This window comes from Eschscholzia californica, unplaced genomic scaffold, assembly GCF_041429995.1.
Source record: "Eschscholzia californica isolate CP2 unplaced genomic scaffold, dmEscCali1.0.p SCAF_4, whole genome shotgun sequence".
Lineage (NCBI taxonomy): Eukaryota > Viridiplantae > Streptophyta > Magnoliopsida > Ranunculales > Papaveraceae > Eschscholzia > Eschscholzia californica.
The window spans coordinates 17,567,555-17,587,705 of NW_028238461.1; the positions used below are offsets into that span (position 1 = coordinate 17,567,555).

General features: G+C 36.0%; 1 protein-coding gene across 1 annotated transcript; it reads left to right on the forward strand.

The window, feature by feature from the left end:
* LOC147543320 (uncharacterized) lies at positions 1-18,908 on the forward strand. The gene is made up of 22 exons (XM_086638340.1): positions 1-344; positions 612-1,562; positions 1,634-2,076; positions 2,359-3,004; positions 3,224-3,310; positions 4,896-4,942; positions 5,578-5,687; positions 5,817-5,917; positions 9,535-9,627; positions 10,699-10,779; positions 11,852-11,935; positions 12,061-12,129; positions 14,047-14,106; positions 14,303-14,374; positions 14,792-14,899; positions 15,002-15,078; positions 15,950-16,033; positions 16,717-16,822; positions 16,944-17,033; positions 17,748-17,813; positions 17,917-18,012; positions 18,384-18,908. Exons 1-22 carry the CDS (start codon positions 261-263, stop codon positions 18,495-18,497), a joined length of 3,669 nt encoding a protein of 1,222 aa, XP_086494466.1. The 5' UTR covers positions 1-260; the 3' UTR covers positions 18,498-18,908.
* Positions 18,909-20,151: the final 1,243 nt, after the last annotated feature.

Below are 20,151 nucleotides of genomic sequence, written 5' to 3' on the forward strand. Positions count from 1 at the left end.
GGGGGGGTAAACTCAATTATCGATTACGGAGGGGTAAACTCAAAAAACAAGCTAAAACCCTTCCAAAGCCCTAACATCCAAAAGGATGATTTTTTAACGGTTCCTGAACCTGAACTCCTTCCTCATCTGTTAAACGGAGGTTCCTTCGCTACTTCTCACCTTTCTCTCTCTCTCTCTCTAGAAAATACGCTATCTGTTGTATATGAGTTGCGGTAAATGGCGGATGCCTTTCAAATTCAACCTAGATTAACAAGTTTTTAATGGCGATTCTGTTGCATAGGTTCTTTTTCTCTACTTGCCCCTACGGAAACTTCTCTACCTCCTCCTATCGCCTTCAGAAGATGGTAACTCTCTCTCTCTCTCTCTTTCTCTCTCTCTCTTCATTTGCTTGCAGCAGAATCAATTTTTGTGACATTGATGTCTCTTGACAAGTAATGCCAATTGAAAACCTAAAATGAAAGATGAGTGACCAGAAATGAATCTCCTTTTTAGGTTATTCCTTGTTAATACTACTTGTATTAAGCAGCTTCATGTTTTCGTCTTTCTCCATTATGAGGTTATGTGAGTGAAATCTTGATTAGTAACTTTGTTTTTATTGGATTATGTGACAGTCACAATGCAGGATTCTACAAAACTACCCGGGCTCTTGTTCATTATATTCATCATTTGGTGAAAGTGGTATATATGGAAAATGTCAGCCACTTAACTTTAGAAAATCGATGGTGACATTTAGGGTTGCACATGGGCAAGTAAGAAACCTAAGTCTTAAACGAGATTCTTATTTGTTGAGAACCTTTACTGAAACTTTTCGAAATCAGTTAAGATGTGGGTTTCCTTATGCCATGAATCACAGTACTATTACATGTCCGGGAAGTAGTATTGAATTGAGTTCGCCTTTTAACAAATGCGCAAGTAGGAGATCTTTTACAGTTAAAGCCCTACACAAATCACAAGGTCAAATAAAATCGATGGGTATAAATGAAAAGGGAGCTGTTAGTTCGGGGAAATGTAGGAGTAGTTCTTTGGAGTTGTTTTGTGGAGTTCAGAAGAAGGAAAAGCCATTCACTATTTGTAGCAGCAGTGAAGCAATAGAGGTTGCGGTAACTAGTGAACCTCCCAAGAAAAGCCCTCGCAAATCAACAAAATCAGCCAGTAAAGTACTGAAAGCGTCAAATACCAAGGAGCAGGTAAACGGAGACGGTGAGAAGAATATGAAGTCAGGATCTGGAAAAACTTCTAAAGGTGCTTCAAAATCTAGTAAAGTCAAGAAAACAGTTGATGCATCAGAGACTGAACGCAATGTTGAAGTTGCGGAGGATTTGAAGTTTGAATCATTGACAGTGAAGAAGAATGTGAAGTCACGCTCATCTGCTGCCAAGAGTAGCAATATTGATCAAGAGAAGAAAGTCCGAGGAAATAATAAGCAGCAGCAAGGAAATAGTGAAAGTGAAACGCAACTTTTTCTCGACAGTATCCCTTCAAGTACAGTTAAGAGTAAACGAGCTTCTTCCGCAAAGAAAGCGAATGTTTCAAAGTCTAGAAAATCCTCTTCGAATATAGAAGTAAGTAACATTTATTTGACTCCTGATTTTCAGCGAGAACACATGTTTAACTAAAGATGTCATCCTTTCAGAGTGTTCCAGAAGGGGAAATACCGCTGCAAGCAGTTGATGATCTTTTAACCCAGCGCCAAAAGAAGACGACTGGGAAATCTACTAGTAAGAGAAAACCTCGGGAGGGTAAAATTCTTACCGAGCCAGCGAAGACCGCCGAGAAACAAAATAGTTCAGTTATTGTTGAAGTAAACGGTTTAAACCAAAAACATCCAGGTACAACAACTGGGCCACTGTATCCCCCCACTGGAAAATCTGTTGTGGTTGTAGAGTCGCTCACTAAGGCAAAGGTCATTCAGGGGTACCTTGGGGATATGTTTAAAGTTCTGCCAAGTTATGGCCACGTTAGAGACTTGGCTGGCAGGTCGGGATCTGTCCGGCCTGATGATGATTTTAGTGTGGTATGGGAGGTTCCTTCTGCTGCCTGGAACCATCTGAAGAACATTCAAAGTGCACTGAAGGGGTACGATTTCCTTCTATTTTAGTATCTGATCCAGATGAAGCTGTAATATTCAAATCTGTCCAGCTTTTTATATTTATAGAGGGGAAGGATTATCTTTTTATGTTTAGATTCTGAGATTTTATGAAGGGCGAATATGATACTCTTAACTTACTAGCCTTTTTCATCGTACATAGTCTCATAGCTAGTAGACTTCTTCGCTGTGATAATATTAATGCCGAGGTCATTCAGACATTCATCTAGTTTTATATGTGTTCTGATAGAATTATTGGTTCCTCTTTGCAGAGCGAGTAACCTAATCCTTGCATCGGATCCTGATCGCGAGGGAGAGGCGATTGCTTGGCACATCAGTGAGATGTTGCAACAGCAAGAGGCAATACACGAAAAGATGACTGTAGCAAGGGTTGTTTTTCATGAAATAACTGAGTCATCCATCAAAAGTGCGTTGCAGGCTCCGAGAGATATCGACGCTAACTTGGTTCACGCTTATCTTGCACGGCGTGTTCTTGATTATTTGATTGGGTTCAACATTTCACCACTTTTATGGAGGAAATTACCTGGTTGCCAGTCGGCTGGCCGAGTCCAATCTGCGGCTTTGGCTCTCATATGTGATAGAGAAAAAGAAGTAGATGAATTTAAACCTCAGGAGTATTGGACTATTGAAGTTGAATTTAGCAGAATAAAACAAACGAATGCCTCTTATTTTGCATCACACTTGACCCACTTTGACTTCAAAAAGCTAGAGCAGCTTTCAGTCAGTTCTGATGAAGAAGCAAAAAAAATTGAACAGAAGATAAACACTTCAAAATTTGAAGTGCTATTGTCTAAAAGAAGCAAAACACGCAGAAATCCCCCAGCACCATATATAACATCAACTCTTCAGCAGGATGCTGCAAATAAATTACATTTTACTGCATCGTATACGATGAAGGTCAGTGATCTTTTCAGGTTATAATTCTTCTTTTAAACTGTATTTCTAGGAGATCCTCCGCGAAGTTTCGCGCATTAACTGTAGGATGCTGATACACAAGTTCTGATGTAGGACCACATCAATTTATTTATTTTGTTAGTAGTTTCACTTCATCTTTTTACTGCTTGGTCTATTTGTAAGTGATATCTTAGCAGATCTGTTACCTCTATATGAGTGCAGCTGGCTCAGAAGCTGTATGAGGGAGTTAAGCTATCGAAAGACGAATCAACTGGATTAATAACATACATGAGAACAGACGGTATGCACGTAGGTATCAGTCCCACGACATCTATTATTTAAAGACAGCTTTGATTTGAATCCCCTTTTATTGTTTAGCATTCTATTACGCAATTGTTTACATTGTCAAATAACGAATGCCTGAGGTTCATATGTTTCATCAGTTTTGCTTATTTTCATATTTCTCTGGATACTTTTGGTTGGCTGCTACTACTGAAGGTATTTCCCAGCCATCCAAGTCCCATATGAAGTTCAACTCCCATTGTATCCCTCCATCCGTTATCCTGTAGAAACTCGAGACGGGATCCTTTCTTTTTCCACAAGGCTATCGAACGTGCTTTTTTCTCCTCTTCCTATTCGTCCCATAGGAAATTCTTCATCTTCGTGTCAATGTCTCCAGACTGCCACTTGTATGAAGAACAAGGACATATAGTATATCGGAAGAGCAGCTAGTATGGCCTTAATCAGCACTAGTTTACCCCCTCGTTCATGTTTCTCAGATTTTTGATTCCTAGGCCTCCTTCCCTTATCTCCTTGGGTATCTGTTCCCAGGCTATCGAACGTGTTCTTTTCTCCTCTACTTACTCGTCCCGTAGGTAATTCTTCATCTTCGTGTCAATATGTTTCCGGACTGCCGCTGGTATGAAGAACAAGGACAGAGTACATCGGCCGAGCAGGTACTCCGACCTTGATCGGCACTAGTTAACCCCCCGTCTCCGAGAGAGATGATTTGCTTTTCAAGCTGAGAGTCTCTTGTTTATCCGATCTAGAACCGGATCCCATAAAGCCTTTAACTTGTAAGCAAACCCCAACAAATCCCAAGATATATGGTCGATAATGTGGCAGCTAAGCAATCAAAGATTGACGCCAAGGTATTAATACTCTCTACTTCTCCCACCGGCATGATGCTGCTCTTGTCCTAGTTAAATTTGAGTGCAGAGGTGATTTCGAACTAGATGAGAATATCCTCAAGTTTTCGAAGATGAGATTCCTCTGCACCAAAGAAGAAAAGGGCATTGTCCGCAAATTGAAGATAATTGACCAAAGCTCCTGCTTTTACTTTACATCCTCGTAACCATTAGAGCTCCTTTGCTTTCCTCATGCAGTAACTTAGGACTTTTGCCACCATGAGGAACAATATGGCCTATATTGGATCGCCTTGTCGAAATCCTCTCGAGCTTTGAATTATTGTTGAAGGAGTCCCGTTCACTAGAATCGAGAATGTAGCCGAGCTTATGCAATTAAAAATCTTGTCCTCCACTTATACCCAAATTCCGTAATAATCTACATGTGCCCATGGTGCTGGACAATTTCTATAATTGTTGTATCTCGGATGTTTACAACTGGTGTCTTTATGCCTTGCATTAGTTAAATGATAATGTAAATAAACTTCAGTTTGTATGTTCATTAATTGGTTTTCAACATATCGTGAATTCTCTATGTATTACTCATTTCAGATGCTATTTGGTATGTGATTTCATAACTAAAATATTATTTGACATTAACTCGTTACTCGTGGTTGATGATGCTTCTCTTTTCAGTATAATAATGCTCTACTTCTAAGAGATGATAATATGTTAACTTTGAAACTTCCATCTATGTTTCTGTTCTTAAGGTTTCTGAGGAAGCTGTGAAGGACATACACTCTTTGGTCATAGAAAGGTGAATGTGACATCTACAACTATATCTAGTTGATAAACTAATTTTTACAAATTCTACTTATCGAGTACTTGCACATCAAGTGCTGCTAAATACGGTGTATCCAAACTGTAAATTTGCTCGATCACTACGTATAGATAATTTGATAGATGATATATTGAGTTTCCACTCTTTTAATCTCATTTTGGCACATAACCGTAATAGCTTCTATGACGTTTGATAGGCTTATATAGCTTACTAGCAAAGAACAGTTCTGGTCGAATGCATCAAAGGGGGATGCTGGTGTTTTTCTCCAAAAAAAGAAAAGAAAATTTATAAAATGGTGATTTTGTTCTATAGTGATGCTAAATAATGTGATTTAGAGGAACACAATTAGTGGAGAAATTGACTAATCAATTAATTTTCTACATAGGATGGTACAGGGTTAGGGCATTGGACTACCGTAACAGCAGTTATAATAGCAATAAGCCAATAACAGATGCACAGAACGAGAGAGTATAGACACTGTAACTAACTAATGTTGAGTCTTACTGTCTCCACATATAATTGCCAACTTCATCCACAATGGACTTCTTCCCCTAACATGTACATCAAAACTTTTCCTCTTATAAATATATTCCGATTTCTTCCTAATGCAGGTACGGGAAGGATTTTGCATCAGAGAACACCCGTAAATACTTTAAGAAGATTAAAAATGCTCAAGAAGCACATGAAGCTATTAGACCCACCAGCATTAGAAGGCTTCCATGTAATAAGTGATTTTGTGAATTATACCGTGTCTTTTTGTGTTTGTTAGCCTTAGGGAATGGTAGACAGTTTTATCTTTTTACTGGAAAATAAATGTTATTTGAAGTGTTCGACTTTGTTTACATTTCAGCAATGCTAGCTGGTGTATTGGATGAAGACTCTTTGAAGTTGTACTCTCTTATATGGTCTCGAACAATGGCATGTCAAATGGAACCCGTGATAATTGATCAGGTGAGTTTTAATATAATTTAGTTCTTGTTATCTAAATGAATTAAGTATAAAGTGGAATAATAAGATTGCTAATAGTGAAAAAGGTACCGCTCTATGAAAAATAGGACAAAAGGCAATCCAATCCAGGAAAGATTACCATCTCAAAGATTAAAGACCAAGGAATGAAAATTTAAAATATTTTGGCCCTATTGACTGAAATATTTCCATTTCCAATTCCATGCCTACCGAAATTTAATTACTTTCTTTTAACAATGACTTATCGAGAATTAAATTTTGAAATATTTCGTCCGGAATTACCGAAATAGTTTCGTGCCTAGTGAAATTTCACTCCTTGTTTAAGGCATGATATATGTGTGGAATTTGAAAATTAATGATCTCTCAGTTTTCTACTTTTAGAGTGTTATGTCTAATTAGCGATCTTAATCTGCGATTCTTTTGTACCTCTTTAGGGTTAGGTAGTGCATGTGCTTTGTATTCTAGTACATTCGTTTCATTCTTTGGCTTGACTCTTTGATAAAATGTTGCATGTTATAAAGAAGATGTCTTAGTTTTTAGTTCATGGGAATGATTAAGATTTGATCCAAAACCTTCATATTTGTGCAAACATGATAGAAGAATGAAATAATTATTGGGGTACTTGTCAATACCTACTTGAACGGTTCCAATTTTTTTAGGGCAAACCACTAAACCGAGAACCAATGTAATTTTTTTGACACCCAATTTTGGAGAAATCAGACATTGCTTAGGTCTCAATGTTTAAAAGATTTCTCCAAATTGCAGAGGCATATCGAGATCTACTAAATCTTCAAGTAACGGATTCAGGTAAGTTCCCTTTTTTATTTTATCTCATCCATTCATCAAACAAATCTTCTAAATATTTTCATTGTTTGTGTATTATATGATTTTACGTTAACATAAGCATTGAAAATCCAACGAGTGGTATCAGAGTTTCTATTTGTATGAATTCTTGAGATGTTTAAAGTATTTAACTCATCATATTTTGTGTTTTGAAGATGATATTTTTTTTTATTCACCATTTTTTTAGTGTTAAAAATGACTTCTTCTTCTAAGAGAAAATATCAAAATGATGTTTGTCTAAATTTCTTTTACATAGTTTTTAATACTTCTGATTTTAAAAGAGATTTCCCTTTAGAGATCATTTAAGAATTCTTTTTTAGTTTCTAGGAAAACTATTTAGGAGATCTTGTTTTTATTAATACTAGGTTTCCGCCGCTTCATACGGACGCGACAGATCCTTCTTGGCTAACGCCGGGGATGACATTTAAATCAAAATTCCTAAGAAGAATCCTCTGGAGATGGAAAACCAGAGAACAATTAGTAATAAAGATGATGTCGATTTTGTAAAGAAAATAATAAATAAGGGAGAAGAAATAGGGAAGGGATATTAACAAACTCACAAAATAAGTTTTAAAGAAAATCGTGGATAGGGAGAGAAATAAGTGGGTAGTAGTTATTGTAGGGATATCCTAACTATCTGATTTTGGTCGATTGACACTGATACCCTTCTATTTTGATTTAATTTACATGAAGAGGATTTTATATCAGCCGTTGGATGTGATCTCTGTCAAGCTCCAAACAAGAATAAACGACCAGACTTATCCCTCACATAACCGACTGACCGACTTATATTAAAACAACTCAGTCGGTTATGTGAGGTATAAGTCTGACCGTTCATTCTTGTTTGGAGCTTGATAAAGATTACATCCGACGGCTGATATAAGATCTTATTCGTGTAAATTAAATCAAAATAGAAGGGTATTAGTATAAATCGACTAAAATCGGTTAGGATATCCCTACAATAACTACTGCCCACGTATTTCTCTCCCTACCCACGATTTTCTTTCACGATTTACAACTTATTTTGTGAGTTGGTTAATATCCTTCCCTATTTCTTCTCCCTTATCTTATTTATTATTTTCTTTCCAAAATAGACATGATCTTTATTATTAATTTCTCTCTGTATTTTCCATCTCCAGAGGGTTCTTCTTAGGTATGTCATCTTCGGTGTTAGCCAAGAGGGATCTGTCGCGTCAGTAGGACGGGGCGGAAACCTAGTAATTTCTTAAAGGAAAGTCAGAAGTAACAACTATGAAAGAGTGTTTTAAACAAACATTATTTTGATATTTTCTCCCCGAAGAAATATTTATCTTCAACAATTAAAAAATGGTTATTAAAAGAAAATACTATCTTCAATACCTAAAAAATGATGAATTAAATACTTTAAACATCTCAAGAAACCATAAAAACAGAAACGCTAATACTACTTGTTGGATTTTAAAGCTTATATAAACGTAAAATCGTATAATATACAAGCAATGAAAATTTTCTAAGCTCTGTTTGATAAATAAATGAGATAAACTAAAAGATGAAAGATATCCATTGCTAGAAGGTTTGGTAGATCTTCATGTTCTCCTGACATATATCTTCTAAACCTTGAGAACCTACGCAGTTTGATCTTCAAAGAATGGGTGTTGGAAAAATCGCGTTAGTTCTCTGGTTTAGGGATTTGCCTTAAATAAATGGGAATTAGTCAAGTAGTTATTATTAGTTACCTAACTAATTATTAGAGAGCCATTATTCTTTAGTAATTACTTTTAAGGGCCCTACACTAGCGATAGTACATTAATAATAAGGCCACCACACTTACAAATGATATTTTATGGTCCATTATTTCTAAATTGGTTAGATCACTTTTAGAACTCTTAAGTGAAATACCTAATAATATACAACTTATACATATATTAGTCCATATTAGTTATTAATATTAACAAATACTAACAGTCTCAGTTTTTGAGTTCATGGGAATGGTTAAGATTTGACCTAAAACCTTAATGTTTGTTGAAACATGGGTAGAGAGAAAGACTTCGCATTCCTTAAATGTGTTATGTAAGTAACGAAAATGTAAATTGTGTGATTTTGAAATTTACAGATTGTGGGGGTATAGTTAGAGAAATAGAGGTTGCAACATAGTCTTTTTTTTAAGAAACAATGTTAGTCTTGGCTGCATAAACTATCAATTCTCTTGGTAATTATATTTATAGATGGATATTGTTGAACATAATTCTCGAAAAGCTTTTCACTGTTTTATTTACGGCGAATAGTGTATAGAGTTGAAGTGCTTGTCAGTTATTATTCAGCATTTTTTGTTGAATAGTAAGTAATTCTTCGTTAAATGAACAGTCCCTATTCTTGTACCTGCATCTACCACCTCAGAATTTTAAAGTTGCTGATTGGTATCAGAAGCATGATTCCGGAGAAACCTAGCTTGAGTGATGTATAGATTTGAGATAGATAGGTTGTTATTGGTCAAGGCTCAAGGTTAGTGTCACCCCATTAGAATCACATATCCTTCTAATATACACTTTTATGGATTGCTGTGGAATTGTAGTTAATAACTAATGCTGTCTTGATTGTTTTTTTCTGTGGTCATTATCTTTTATCTTCTTCTTATTAGTAGTGAGTGTACTATGTTCCTCCTGAAATATTACCCAATCAGAGCTTTCAATTGTTTATAATTGTCTTACCTTCTTCTGGTAATTCATTTCTTATTTGGAAGTAAAATTTTTGAACATGCTTGCTATGTGTTTATGAACTAGGTACAAGTTGACATTGGGGGTGCAGGAGAATCCTTGGTTTTTCGGTCTTCATGTTCAAGAGTCGAGTTTCTCGGTTATCAAGCAGTCTACAAGGTATTTTATCGTAGTTTATCTTTAGGATCCCAATTTTCTTATTTATGTAACACGAATACTAAAAGAGTATCATTATCCCCACTGGTACAACTTGTTTAACACGTCTATTAGAAAAATGTCAAAATAGGGTACAGTCATACACATATTTTGTCGTCTTTGTTTCAAGGTCTCTTTTATTTATTTATAGTTTCTTACTTTTGGACCAACCTCTGTTACAGTACACAATAGACATGACATTAAATGTTGTGTTTTGGTCGTAGCATGATTGTGTGCAAGTACAGACAAGATGGGTAGAAAAATCTCAAATTATATCCACTAAAGTAACTACAAGCATCCCATTTAGCAAATGTCATTCTGCTAGAAACTCTGATCTTTCACTGTCCCTTGAATTTTCTTGTTTTAAATGTATTTTTTTTTGTAATAATTTGATTGAATTAAAGAGGAAAAGAAACTGTACAACGGCTCCTATAAAAGGTGGAACGTAACGTAAAAGTTTGCAGACAGCTAATGAAAATTAAAAACTACAATGTAAGGATCATAGCCTCCCAAGAAATAGAGAATTCAACGATGGGAAGATTTTTTGCCCAAGATAATTGTCTGCTCTGATGGTATAAAATTGCTTGCGTATTTGTGATGGTTTCTTCCCAATCAACTTGCATACATCTGAAGATGGTTTTGTTGCGTCCACTCCATATTGCCCACATGATAGGGTGAGGGGATTAACCTCCACAGCTTCTTCCCATAAGTGGGTAATCTTAAGCTTTTCAACTAAATGTAACTGATTATCATTATTCCCAGGTTCAACAAGATGTTCTACTCTCAGGAAAATTTTCATTATTCCTGGATTTACTAGATGTTCTATTTTTTCTGAAAAATTACCCTACCTGATTGGAAGTAGCAAATTTGTATGTCCCCCATCTTTAAGAGTTTCAGAGCTAACCAGCTGCAGAATGCAGAAACTACTTTTTTTTTTACCAGTGAAGGTTTTATGTTTGTTATGATATTGGATTAAATGTTAGTATACCTATTCTTTGACATGTAAACTCAGTTTTTTACATTAGAAAATTTCAGGATGCAGAAGCCGCAGCCGTTGGGTATAAAGAGAAGGATGGGGATCATGAGCATGCTTTTACCCTTCTTTCTACTTTAAAGGTAGTGATAATCTAATACTGTTCTATATTTTGAGTAGTTTGTGACCCAGTTGAGATTTTTCTACTTGGCTAATAAGTTCACACAAGTGTATTATTTCTCCATTTGTGAGCTGTATTAGACGAACGTGCAAGTAAAAAAATTACCTATTATTTTTGTTGTATTCAGCCCGACAATAGGACAGCCTGCATTATCCACATTCATTACAATGAATAATGCTTAAATATTAATTCTGCAAAGTTCTAACTTGTAATAGGGTAACTATTCTTAAAGGCCAAACAGCTATAGCTTAGGAAGTTATCTGGTTTACTTGCACTTGTTTTTATTCAAGCTTCCGAATTGAAGTGGTTCCTTTTAAGGTTACTTTCTACTTTTTATGATTTTCATTGTTTCTCTTAAGAGGTACCTAAAAGTCCCATAGATTGCTATGTTTGGGTTTTTGATATCTGAAGAGAGTCCTAAGGCTAGATAGATATTTTAGACGGCAAATTTTAGTAGTTTTATTAGGTTTAAGAGTCCTTATGACATTTTAATGTAGAGAGAACGTAATGTTTCAGGTTATTTGAAGTTTACGAGTAAAGGTAGTTTAGCGAAGAAAATCTGTTTGAAGTATTGCTTGTAGTTGAAATTTTACTAATATATCCAAGTTCACAGTCTGCACACCTCCATTGAAGCTCCTCCTCACATTTATATCAAATGTTCATGTGGTTTTGTGTTTGAACAAGAATATTGATGCTGTTATTTCTCGAGGATTCTGCATCATTTTCGATGTTTAAAAGGCCATCGAGGCTGATGCACCAAGATCCACCTTGATGCGATTTGTCTTTACTCATGCGTTTTAACGCCTCACTGTCGCCCTGATGGGTTGATGTTCTGTATTGTTTCTTTTCTTTATTTAGTTGTTGATTGTTATGTGTCTAGTCATGCGTTTCATTGTGTTTTAACATCCTAAAACTATTGAAAGCATTGAATCAAACTCGAGTCTACGTTTTACCTTCCCATAGAAAATTGTGTCAGGGCTTGGAATTTTTTCTAGAATGTTGATCAGTTCTAATCACAATAACTTCTTTTCTAGGCAGGAGATTTGTTAGATATTGGAAAAGTGGGTCTCAAGCAGCACCATACTCAACCGCCGTCACGCTACTCTGAAGGATCTTTGGTACACTTACTTTTTGATGTTTAGTCTGTAGTCTACTCCTATACTCAAGTGAAACTTCAAATTGCATTGTCTTATTTTATCTTTGGTCATCGCTTCTTCATTCACAACTCCTGTATGGGCTGAAGGTAAAAAAGCTGGAAGAACTTGGAATTGGTAGACCCTCTACATATGCGTCCACCATAAAAGTTTTACAGGTATGTTCCTCTTGAAGTATTAATACAAATTTCGTTCTGCTTTATTTTCCAAAATGTCTAGAGGGGGATGATTACTTTTCCATCTAAAATGAAACGTTCAATTGATATACATATATCACACAATTTTTATGCCTCATAATTGCAATTTAATGGACCATTTGGATGACAATTGATCTATACTTGATGCTATTCTAACTTGAAGAAAACCGGGATCACACATTTACTTGAAAGGGACTATGTAGCAAATCAACTGGACATCGACCAATTCAAAGTTTGAATTCTACTTTAATTAATGTAGTTTTATTGTCTTTATCGGGGAACTTATGCAGTATCTCTGTACAGTCTTCCAAAAGAAAAAGGTAAAAGTATTGTACTAGGAAGACCGAAATATTTCGCAACTTCATGCCATTGCTATAATTGGTGCTCTCTTCAGTCCAAGGTATTAATTTCCAAAACTTCGTACCAAAATTAACGAAATAATTTCACTTGCGAGCTAACTGAAAAGAAATCATACTTTCATGTTTTCTTTGCAAAGAAAACGATAGAGATTTCGTTTCAGTTTGGTTGGAAATGAAAATATTTTTGTAATTTCGCTGAGAGTTTTAGGAAATATAATGCCTTGTGGGACATACATATAATAGATAATAAATATATATAATATGGCCAACAACCCTTGGTTGGAGTGGTACGAGGTTCTGGTCTTCCACCTTCTAGGTCATGGGTTCGAGGCACGCTAACAATAATGCTACTAATTTTCTTATTACCGTTTGCCCTTCATCAGTCAAGGTTAGAGTAAAGTAACACATTTTGTGCTTCGTTATTGTTTATATATCTTGTCTCAAAGAATTAAATCATTTGCTTAACGTTTAACGTTTTCATCATTATATAAATTTGTAGTTATTACTTATTCCACAGTGACCGAAACTTACCGACCGAAATATAGGCTGAAATTAAAATTTGATTCCGCCACCACGTGATTATTTTTCAGAAAAACAAGTTTGTTTTGTAAAGATAAACATCCATAACATAAAGCACACCACATTCATATCATATCATAATTCGAACTAGAAAACGATGAAAAGAAGATAAGAACTAAATATATATATTTTAAAGTGGTGAAATGGGGAATACTCGTGCTCCAAGTAAGATTCATAGGATCCTCCCTCTTAGTGCGCCTCCAACGGTGCTCTTGACTAAGCTCCACCTCTCATCGAGCTCCCCATTGCAATATAGGAGTCCTACTGAAATATAAAAGTGCAAAACGATCATGTGATACCGAACATCTGAAATGCATAAAAACCAACTAACCAACTTCCTGTAAACTCTACTTTACAATTCAAAGTCTTCATAAGCTGACAAATCATATAATAAACCCAATAATATGAATCTATAACTCAAACTGTTCATTCATGTGAAATATGACAAAGTTCGGGTAACCATCTACGTTTTAACTCATTCCAAATCAAGTCCAAATACGAAATTCGAGCAGTAAAACAATTTGGCAACACCTCGTCTATATATGAACACCCCGGAATAGTCCATAACATCCTAAACAAACTCCTGAACATAAATCATTCGAAGAAATTGAATAATAACCTTCCACATAATTCCAAATTAGCGAAATCTAAATTAGACCCAACTATATGGTTTTTTGTAGAACTATCATATAACCATCAAATTCGGGGGAAATAGAAAATTCGTAGTGGGTTTCTGCTGTTCTAGCATACCATTTGACTGGGCTCTGCTTTGTCAAGTACTCAAGTCTCACATTTACTTTTTTTCCGTGATAAATATCTTCGAGGACATTGCGTTATGTGTAACTGTGCTGCTTGATTGTGTTTCGGAGCCACATTTTTGTCTCAAATCTCAATTGAGTGTTTGTATAAAAATTAGCATATTGTATTCTTGTGACATCAGGACAGAAGCTATCTGACAGTGAAGAGTCGAGTTCTCTATCCAGAATTTCGTGGTCGAATGGTATGTGCTGATTTTTTTTAAGTATACCTCCGACACCTCTTTCTGATTCTGTCTAATGAAATAATGGATGTCTCACTTCAAAATCAGAAATTAAACCGTTATTCAGTTATTGGTGATTTATTGTTCTGTTCTTCTATTTTGCCTCTGTTAATATTTACAGTTTTGGAATCCTAAGATAATTTTATCTGATTGTTAGGTGTCAGCTTTCCTCTCCCAGCATTTTACAGAGGTTACAAACTACAGCTTTACTGCTGATATGGAGACTGAGGTTAGGGTCTTGTTTCTTCTTTAAGCTTTTCCATGGTTGCATCGCGTATTTTACTATAACCTCAAATAGTATGGCTCCATATGTAAAATACCTCCTGCGGATATGACACAAACACTATTAGATGAAACAATGGAAAGACAATGAAGAAATCCTAGGAACTCAGTCATTTTAACAAATTTTAATCATAGAATATAGAGATTGCTAAACGATTATTGGAAACTCGAAACTTATCAGTGTTTTTTTTAACTTATACTAGTGCTTCTTCTTCTACGTAATTCCAGCTCATTGGTTGATGTCGTTATAAAAATAGTTTACTAACTTGTGGTATTTGATTTTCATATCAGCCAAATTCATGCTCTTACGGTTTGAACATATGCTTGTTATTCTGGTACTGACTTGTTTCGGTTCTTATTGAAGCTTGATAATGTATCAGCTGGGTCAACTGAGTGGAAAGGACTACTGAAAAATTACTGGAACCGGTTTAGCTCATATTGTGAACGTGCGAGTACTGTTGATATTCGGCAGGTAACGTTGCTTTTTTCTTTCGGATTCGGACTTTAGATGTTTCCTTTGGGTTCAATATTTTTCTGTATCACAATTTCATGTTTAGTCACAATTCTTCTGCAGGTGGAGAAAATGTTGGAGGAAACATTTGGTAATGTCTTGTTTGCTTCTCTCCCTGATAAAAGCAGGACATGTCCTAGGTATTCGTGTTACCTTAGATTTAGTTTTATTTCTTATTGAAATTCGTTGTTTATTGAAATCAGCAAGTTAGGCCAATATCAAAATGTTGCTTCCTGTTGTTAGACATTTTATGGCAAACGAGACATGTTGGGGGTATAGGATTGTATTGAAATTAGGTCGATATTGACATAATGTACCACGTTGAGCATGGTAGACTCTTAGCGTTTTAATTCTTAGCTTTGCACTGTTTCTAGAACATCACTTCAGTTTCCATGGACCATTGTATTATTTGGTTATGTAATTGATAGTGTAGGATATTACTTTTTGTTGACTGCATGTTTCACGACCACATATGTAGTTCTAGTCGTAACAAAGACATGGTGTGTTTGGATGAGCGAATCCGAATTCATTGGTGTGCTATGAAATAGATAGTTGCTTTTGCCTTCACTTAGAAACTCTACGCCCCTCCCCCACAGATAAAGGGCTCCTCACTCAAGCCCACTCGAAAACAACGGTGGGTCAGACACACTGCAGTGTCAACAGGGAAACCGCCTGCCACTCGGCCACTAAAACTCCTAGGGCTCATAAACCGAAGGAATCCCATTTCCTTTTTTTTGTGTTGGACTCAAGTCCCACCACACCCCCTAAAATTTGTTATTTCTTTTTTTGTTACGACTGAAATTCAAACATAAAACCTACCTAAATCCACCACCATAACAAAACCACCACCACCTAAATAACTTTGACTTCGTTCTTTGAAGTTTGACCTTGACTTTCACTAACTTGCTTTTTAGTACATGAGATTGTAATTTTTCTGTTCTAACATTTGTACACATGTTCTATCTGCAAAGAATATCTTTCTTATCGTAACCTTCACTCTAAATGATGCAGCTGTCAGGCGGGCAATTTAGTCTTCAAAGTCAGTAGGTTTGGTTCCGGGTATTTCATAGGCTGTGATCAACACCCAAAATGCAAGTAAGTTCGAAAAGAGATGAATGTTATATCTTTCTAATGTTGGTTATGTAATGCATGTTGAAACTTGCTCAAGAATAGATTATTGCGATTGGTGTCATTTTCACTTTCTGCTTAATCATGCTTATATTTTGACACTGTTGTTCTGTGTGTGCAAATCCCCATAAACTATATAAAACAGTTTAAGCCTCATGGTTATGGATTTTTAAGTGGATAAATAACATAAGTTGATAAGCAGTAGATACTATAAAACAAGAAGATGAAAAAGAAAAAAAAAGAAAAGGAAACAGTACAGAAATAGGGAAATGACGTTTACTCTTAACGGGGAGAGATGAGTTCCTTGTTGACGACATTAAGTTCTTACATGCTAGTCTTTAGTTATAGATGAAGGGAGACAATGTGCACATTTCTACAGTGTAGCTAACTGTTGCATTCATGTAACTACAAACATTTGCTTACCTAATTTCAATGTTTCATAGCTGCACACCTGTGTCTGTTTTCACACTTTTCTAATAAGGTTTCGGGCAAAACAGAAGCGTCTAATTTTTTTGAAACATTCAATTATATATACTTCATTGTCAACTAGTTCTGTAGTTTTATGTTGTCGAGGAGTTACCCCAGTCCTAGTGAACATGTCTCCCTGTTCTTCCTATGCGTGGTTGAAATATTTGTAACGGCACATGCAGGTACATTGCTAAGACAATGTCAAGTGACGAGGAAGGAGATACTCAGAGAACAAACATTTTAACTGAACCAAAACTTTTGGGTCTCAGCCCTAGTTCGAATGAAAAGGTTTGATTCTATTTTCACTTTTGTGGTATCAGAACAATAAATTATTTTCTACACATCTCATCGATGCAATCTTGGCAGCTTAACAGCTGTTAAATATACTCACCTCAAGTTCTTCCTTCAGGTACTTCTGAAGAATGGTCCTTATGGATTCTATGTTCAGCTAGGAGAAGATGGGAAAGGTTGTGTGCCGAAAAGAGCCTCTGTTTCCAAGGTGACTACTGACTTGGCATCCAGAGTCACATTTTTCTTCAGTTCAGTCCATTTTTCTTCTTTCCACCTACATGACAAAGACCTATGGTTTCTGACACAATTTTAAGGTCACTATAGCTTCGGCCTCCAAGAATTCTGAATACAAGTATCACACAGATACATTTAAGTTAAACTCACATCAGAAGCGTTTATTTTTGGGCACGATTTCCACAATTTTAGTTACGCGGAAGTTTCGACCAGAGTTTTCTCCTATTTTTTCTTCGTTACATTCAACTCTACCTCAAGATCCTCAAATTTAATTCTGTAGTAGTATAACCTGCTGTAGAGTCTTATCGGTCCTAGTTCCCGATCCTGGTGATACGAGTATAAATGTACAAAATGACACTTTACAGGTGTATCTTATCCTTTATCAGTTAATGCAGAAGGATATTCTTATGTACAGCAACTCCGAGCCCACAACAAGATATTTATCTGAATTCGTATGCTGAGATGAGGGAAATAATGGTCTGCTATCTAGGTTACACTGTCCATCCAATGAATTTGCAATGTGCAAAACAGCAGCTGAGCCCCTCGTACCAACTATTCTCATAAGTCTAGAGGGAACAGGGCAAGACGACATTGTCACTAGATGGAGCTAAGAGCTCCCAAAGCAGGCTCTTCATTGTTATTTCGTGCTTTGCTTGTATTGCTAGCTTATACAAGTAATCTAATGCAGATCAAGGATGTCGAATCTATCACCTTAGATCAAGCTCTCGAGATGTTGCAATATCCTATAACATTGGTATATCTCTTGCTTAAAGAAACTTTCTTTCAACTTGACCTTCTTGTTTTATGCATCAACTGTTGTACCCATACATAACTTCTCTTTCCATTTCTTATGTTAGGGAAAGCATCCAGAGGATGGCCAACCTGTTGATGTAAGACTGGCAAGATTTGGGTTTACAGTTAGACATCGGCGGACAAATGCTTCAATACCAAAGGTTTGCTTATATTGGTTAGCTTATTATTTGCACATAAATGGAGACATTTTCCAAAAGACGGAAGAAAAAGAATACTGTCAGTGCACTTTTTCCACTGTCATCAGCATATGCTCTTTGATTTCAAAGTTTTGGTGTATCACGAAAACCTCTGAAGAAACTATGTTTGTCATGCTAGTTATGCCACTTCTCATATGTTTCTTTCATTTTTCCTGTCAATGTGACTACTGCATGTATTTCCTTTCTTTCGTATCTCACATATTTACTCATGATTCATGAAGTCATGATTTGTTACTTCAATTGTTCTATTCTTAGAAGAATTTAAGTAGCTCTTCCTCTGGTTCTCATCTATTTTTTTGGACCAATGGTTGCAGAATATGGATCCTAAAGATATATCTTTAGAAGAAGCATTGAAGCTTTTGGTGAGCAAAGAAGCAAGGAAATCAGGTAGACCGAAAAGTAAACCCAAGCTCGAAGAAGCCTTATAAATGAAGGTATAAATCCTCGTGAAATTATGGGAGATTATCCAATCATCATTATCTTATAAAACATGGATATCAAATCAATCCAGTTCATATTCTTTTCATCCTGGAATTACCTCCCAGAAGCTATGAAGAGTGATCGGTGCTATTTTTGTTGGCTAGAATTTCGTATTTATTTGTGTCGTATACGAAGATGTATATAGGAAATCTTTGACCCTGTTGAGAATTTAGGTCACTAAAATTTTAAATTATGTTGTTGAGTGAGAAACAGTTAAAATTTTTGCCCAGGGAGAAGACAAATATTTAGTGTTCCATTTAGGATTACATCATAAAAACGAATGTTGTATTCATTTTTCAGTCCATCAGTCAGAGAGCTCAAATATTTTGTATTCATGTTCTTTAAATATGTATTCGACATGAGATTGGGTGGTAGAATTTAGGTCTTATCTGAAGAAAAGCGATTTAGCTAATTTCAGTTCAATTTCTAATGTTTCAAACTGAGCTGATGATGGGATCTTAACTGGTTAATTTGCCATATCATGTAATAATCTACTGCTGATTTACTCTTGTTCAGACTTTGGGTTCGACTTTGTTAAGTAAAGTCCTCTAAAACCACGAGCACATCTCCCATAACAGTTCTTAATGAGAGCCCTTCCTCCTTTCCTTCAACTAATTTGTATCGTCTATCTCTGGGATTTGGATTTTAGGATAGAAACCACATCTTCAGACTTTTCAGTCATTCAGATTGTCTCAGGTTAGCATTCCCAACTTGATCTGACAAATGATCTGAAACCGGACCATCTTTTCTGCTGGCAAGAAATGGTGCCAAAACTATAGCAAGTTTTATATTGAAGATTCCTTACCACTCTAGGATGTTTTCCCCATTGTTCCTTTCCACTATGAAGTATACCAAGTTTTAGTAGGAAATTTGGTAGATCTATCAACCCACCACATCATACTTCTTCTCGATGATCATCCTCGAGAGAGGAGTTTTTCCCATAATAAACCTCCACAATCATTTAGCCAAAGCTTGCATCTTTCTTGGCTTTGATGTTCCTTGTGCAAACGCCTCCCTTTGAAATTGGGTTACTACATGTTACCATGAAACCCAATGGATTCCTCTACCACTCACTTTCAAGGAGAGAAAGTCACATGCACATACGGGTGAAGTCTCATTCGTGTATGATCCTTATTATCTCAGAAAAAATCTATGTACTTCGTCTCTATGATCGTGGGTTGGTTGAGTAGCTCGCCTCCTCTTAAGAATCATTTAGCGTGGTGAAAGTTTCTTCATGATCCTCTCAGCAACCGGTCCCAAAGAGATATAGCAAGATATGAATACCCAAAGGCAAACCCAAATAGTGAGCATGAGGGTTTCCTTTTTGACAACCAAAGTAAGCAGCAAAGGAATCCAAGTTATCCACTGACGCAAAGCAACTTTCTTGTAATTCACCTTGAGTCCTGTAACTACCTCGAACCAGTTCAGAGAACTTGGTTGACCTCAGGCTCAAGGAAAAGATGAAGTGAATTTAAACCAGACTTGAAATGGATATATATTCAACATAGGGAGTAGTAAAATAGCAAAGTGAAGCATGTTTATTGACCAGGAGATCAAAATCATATGTTACTCAATAGGGTGTTAGTATTTAGTATTCTTGGC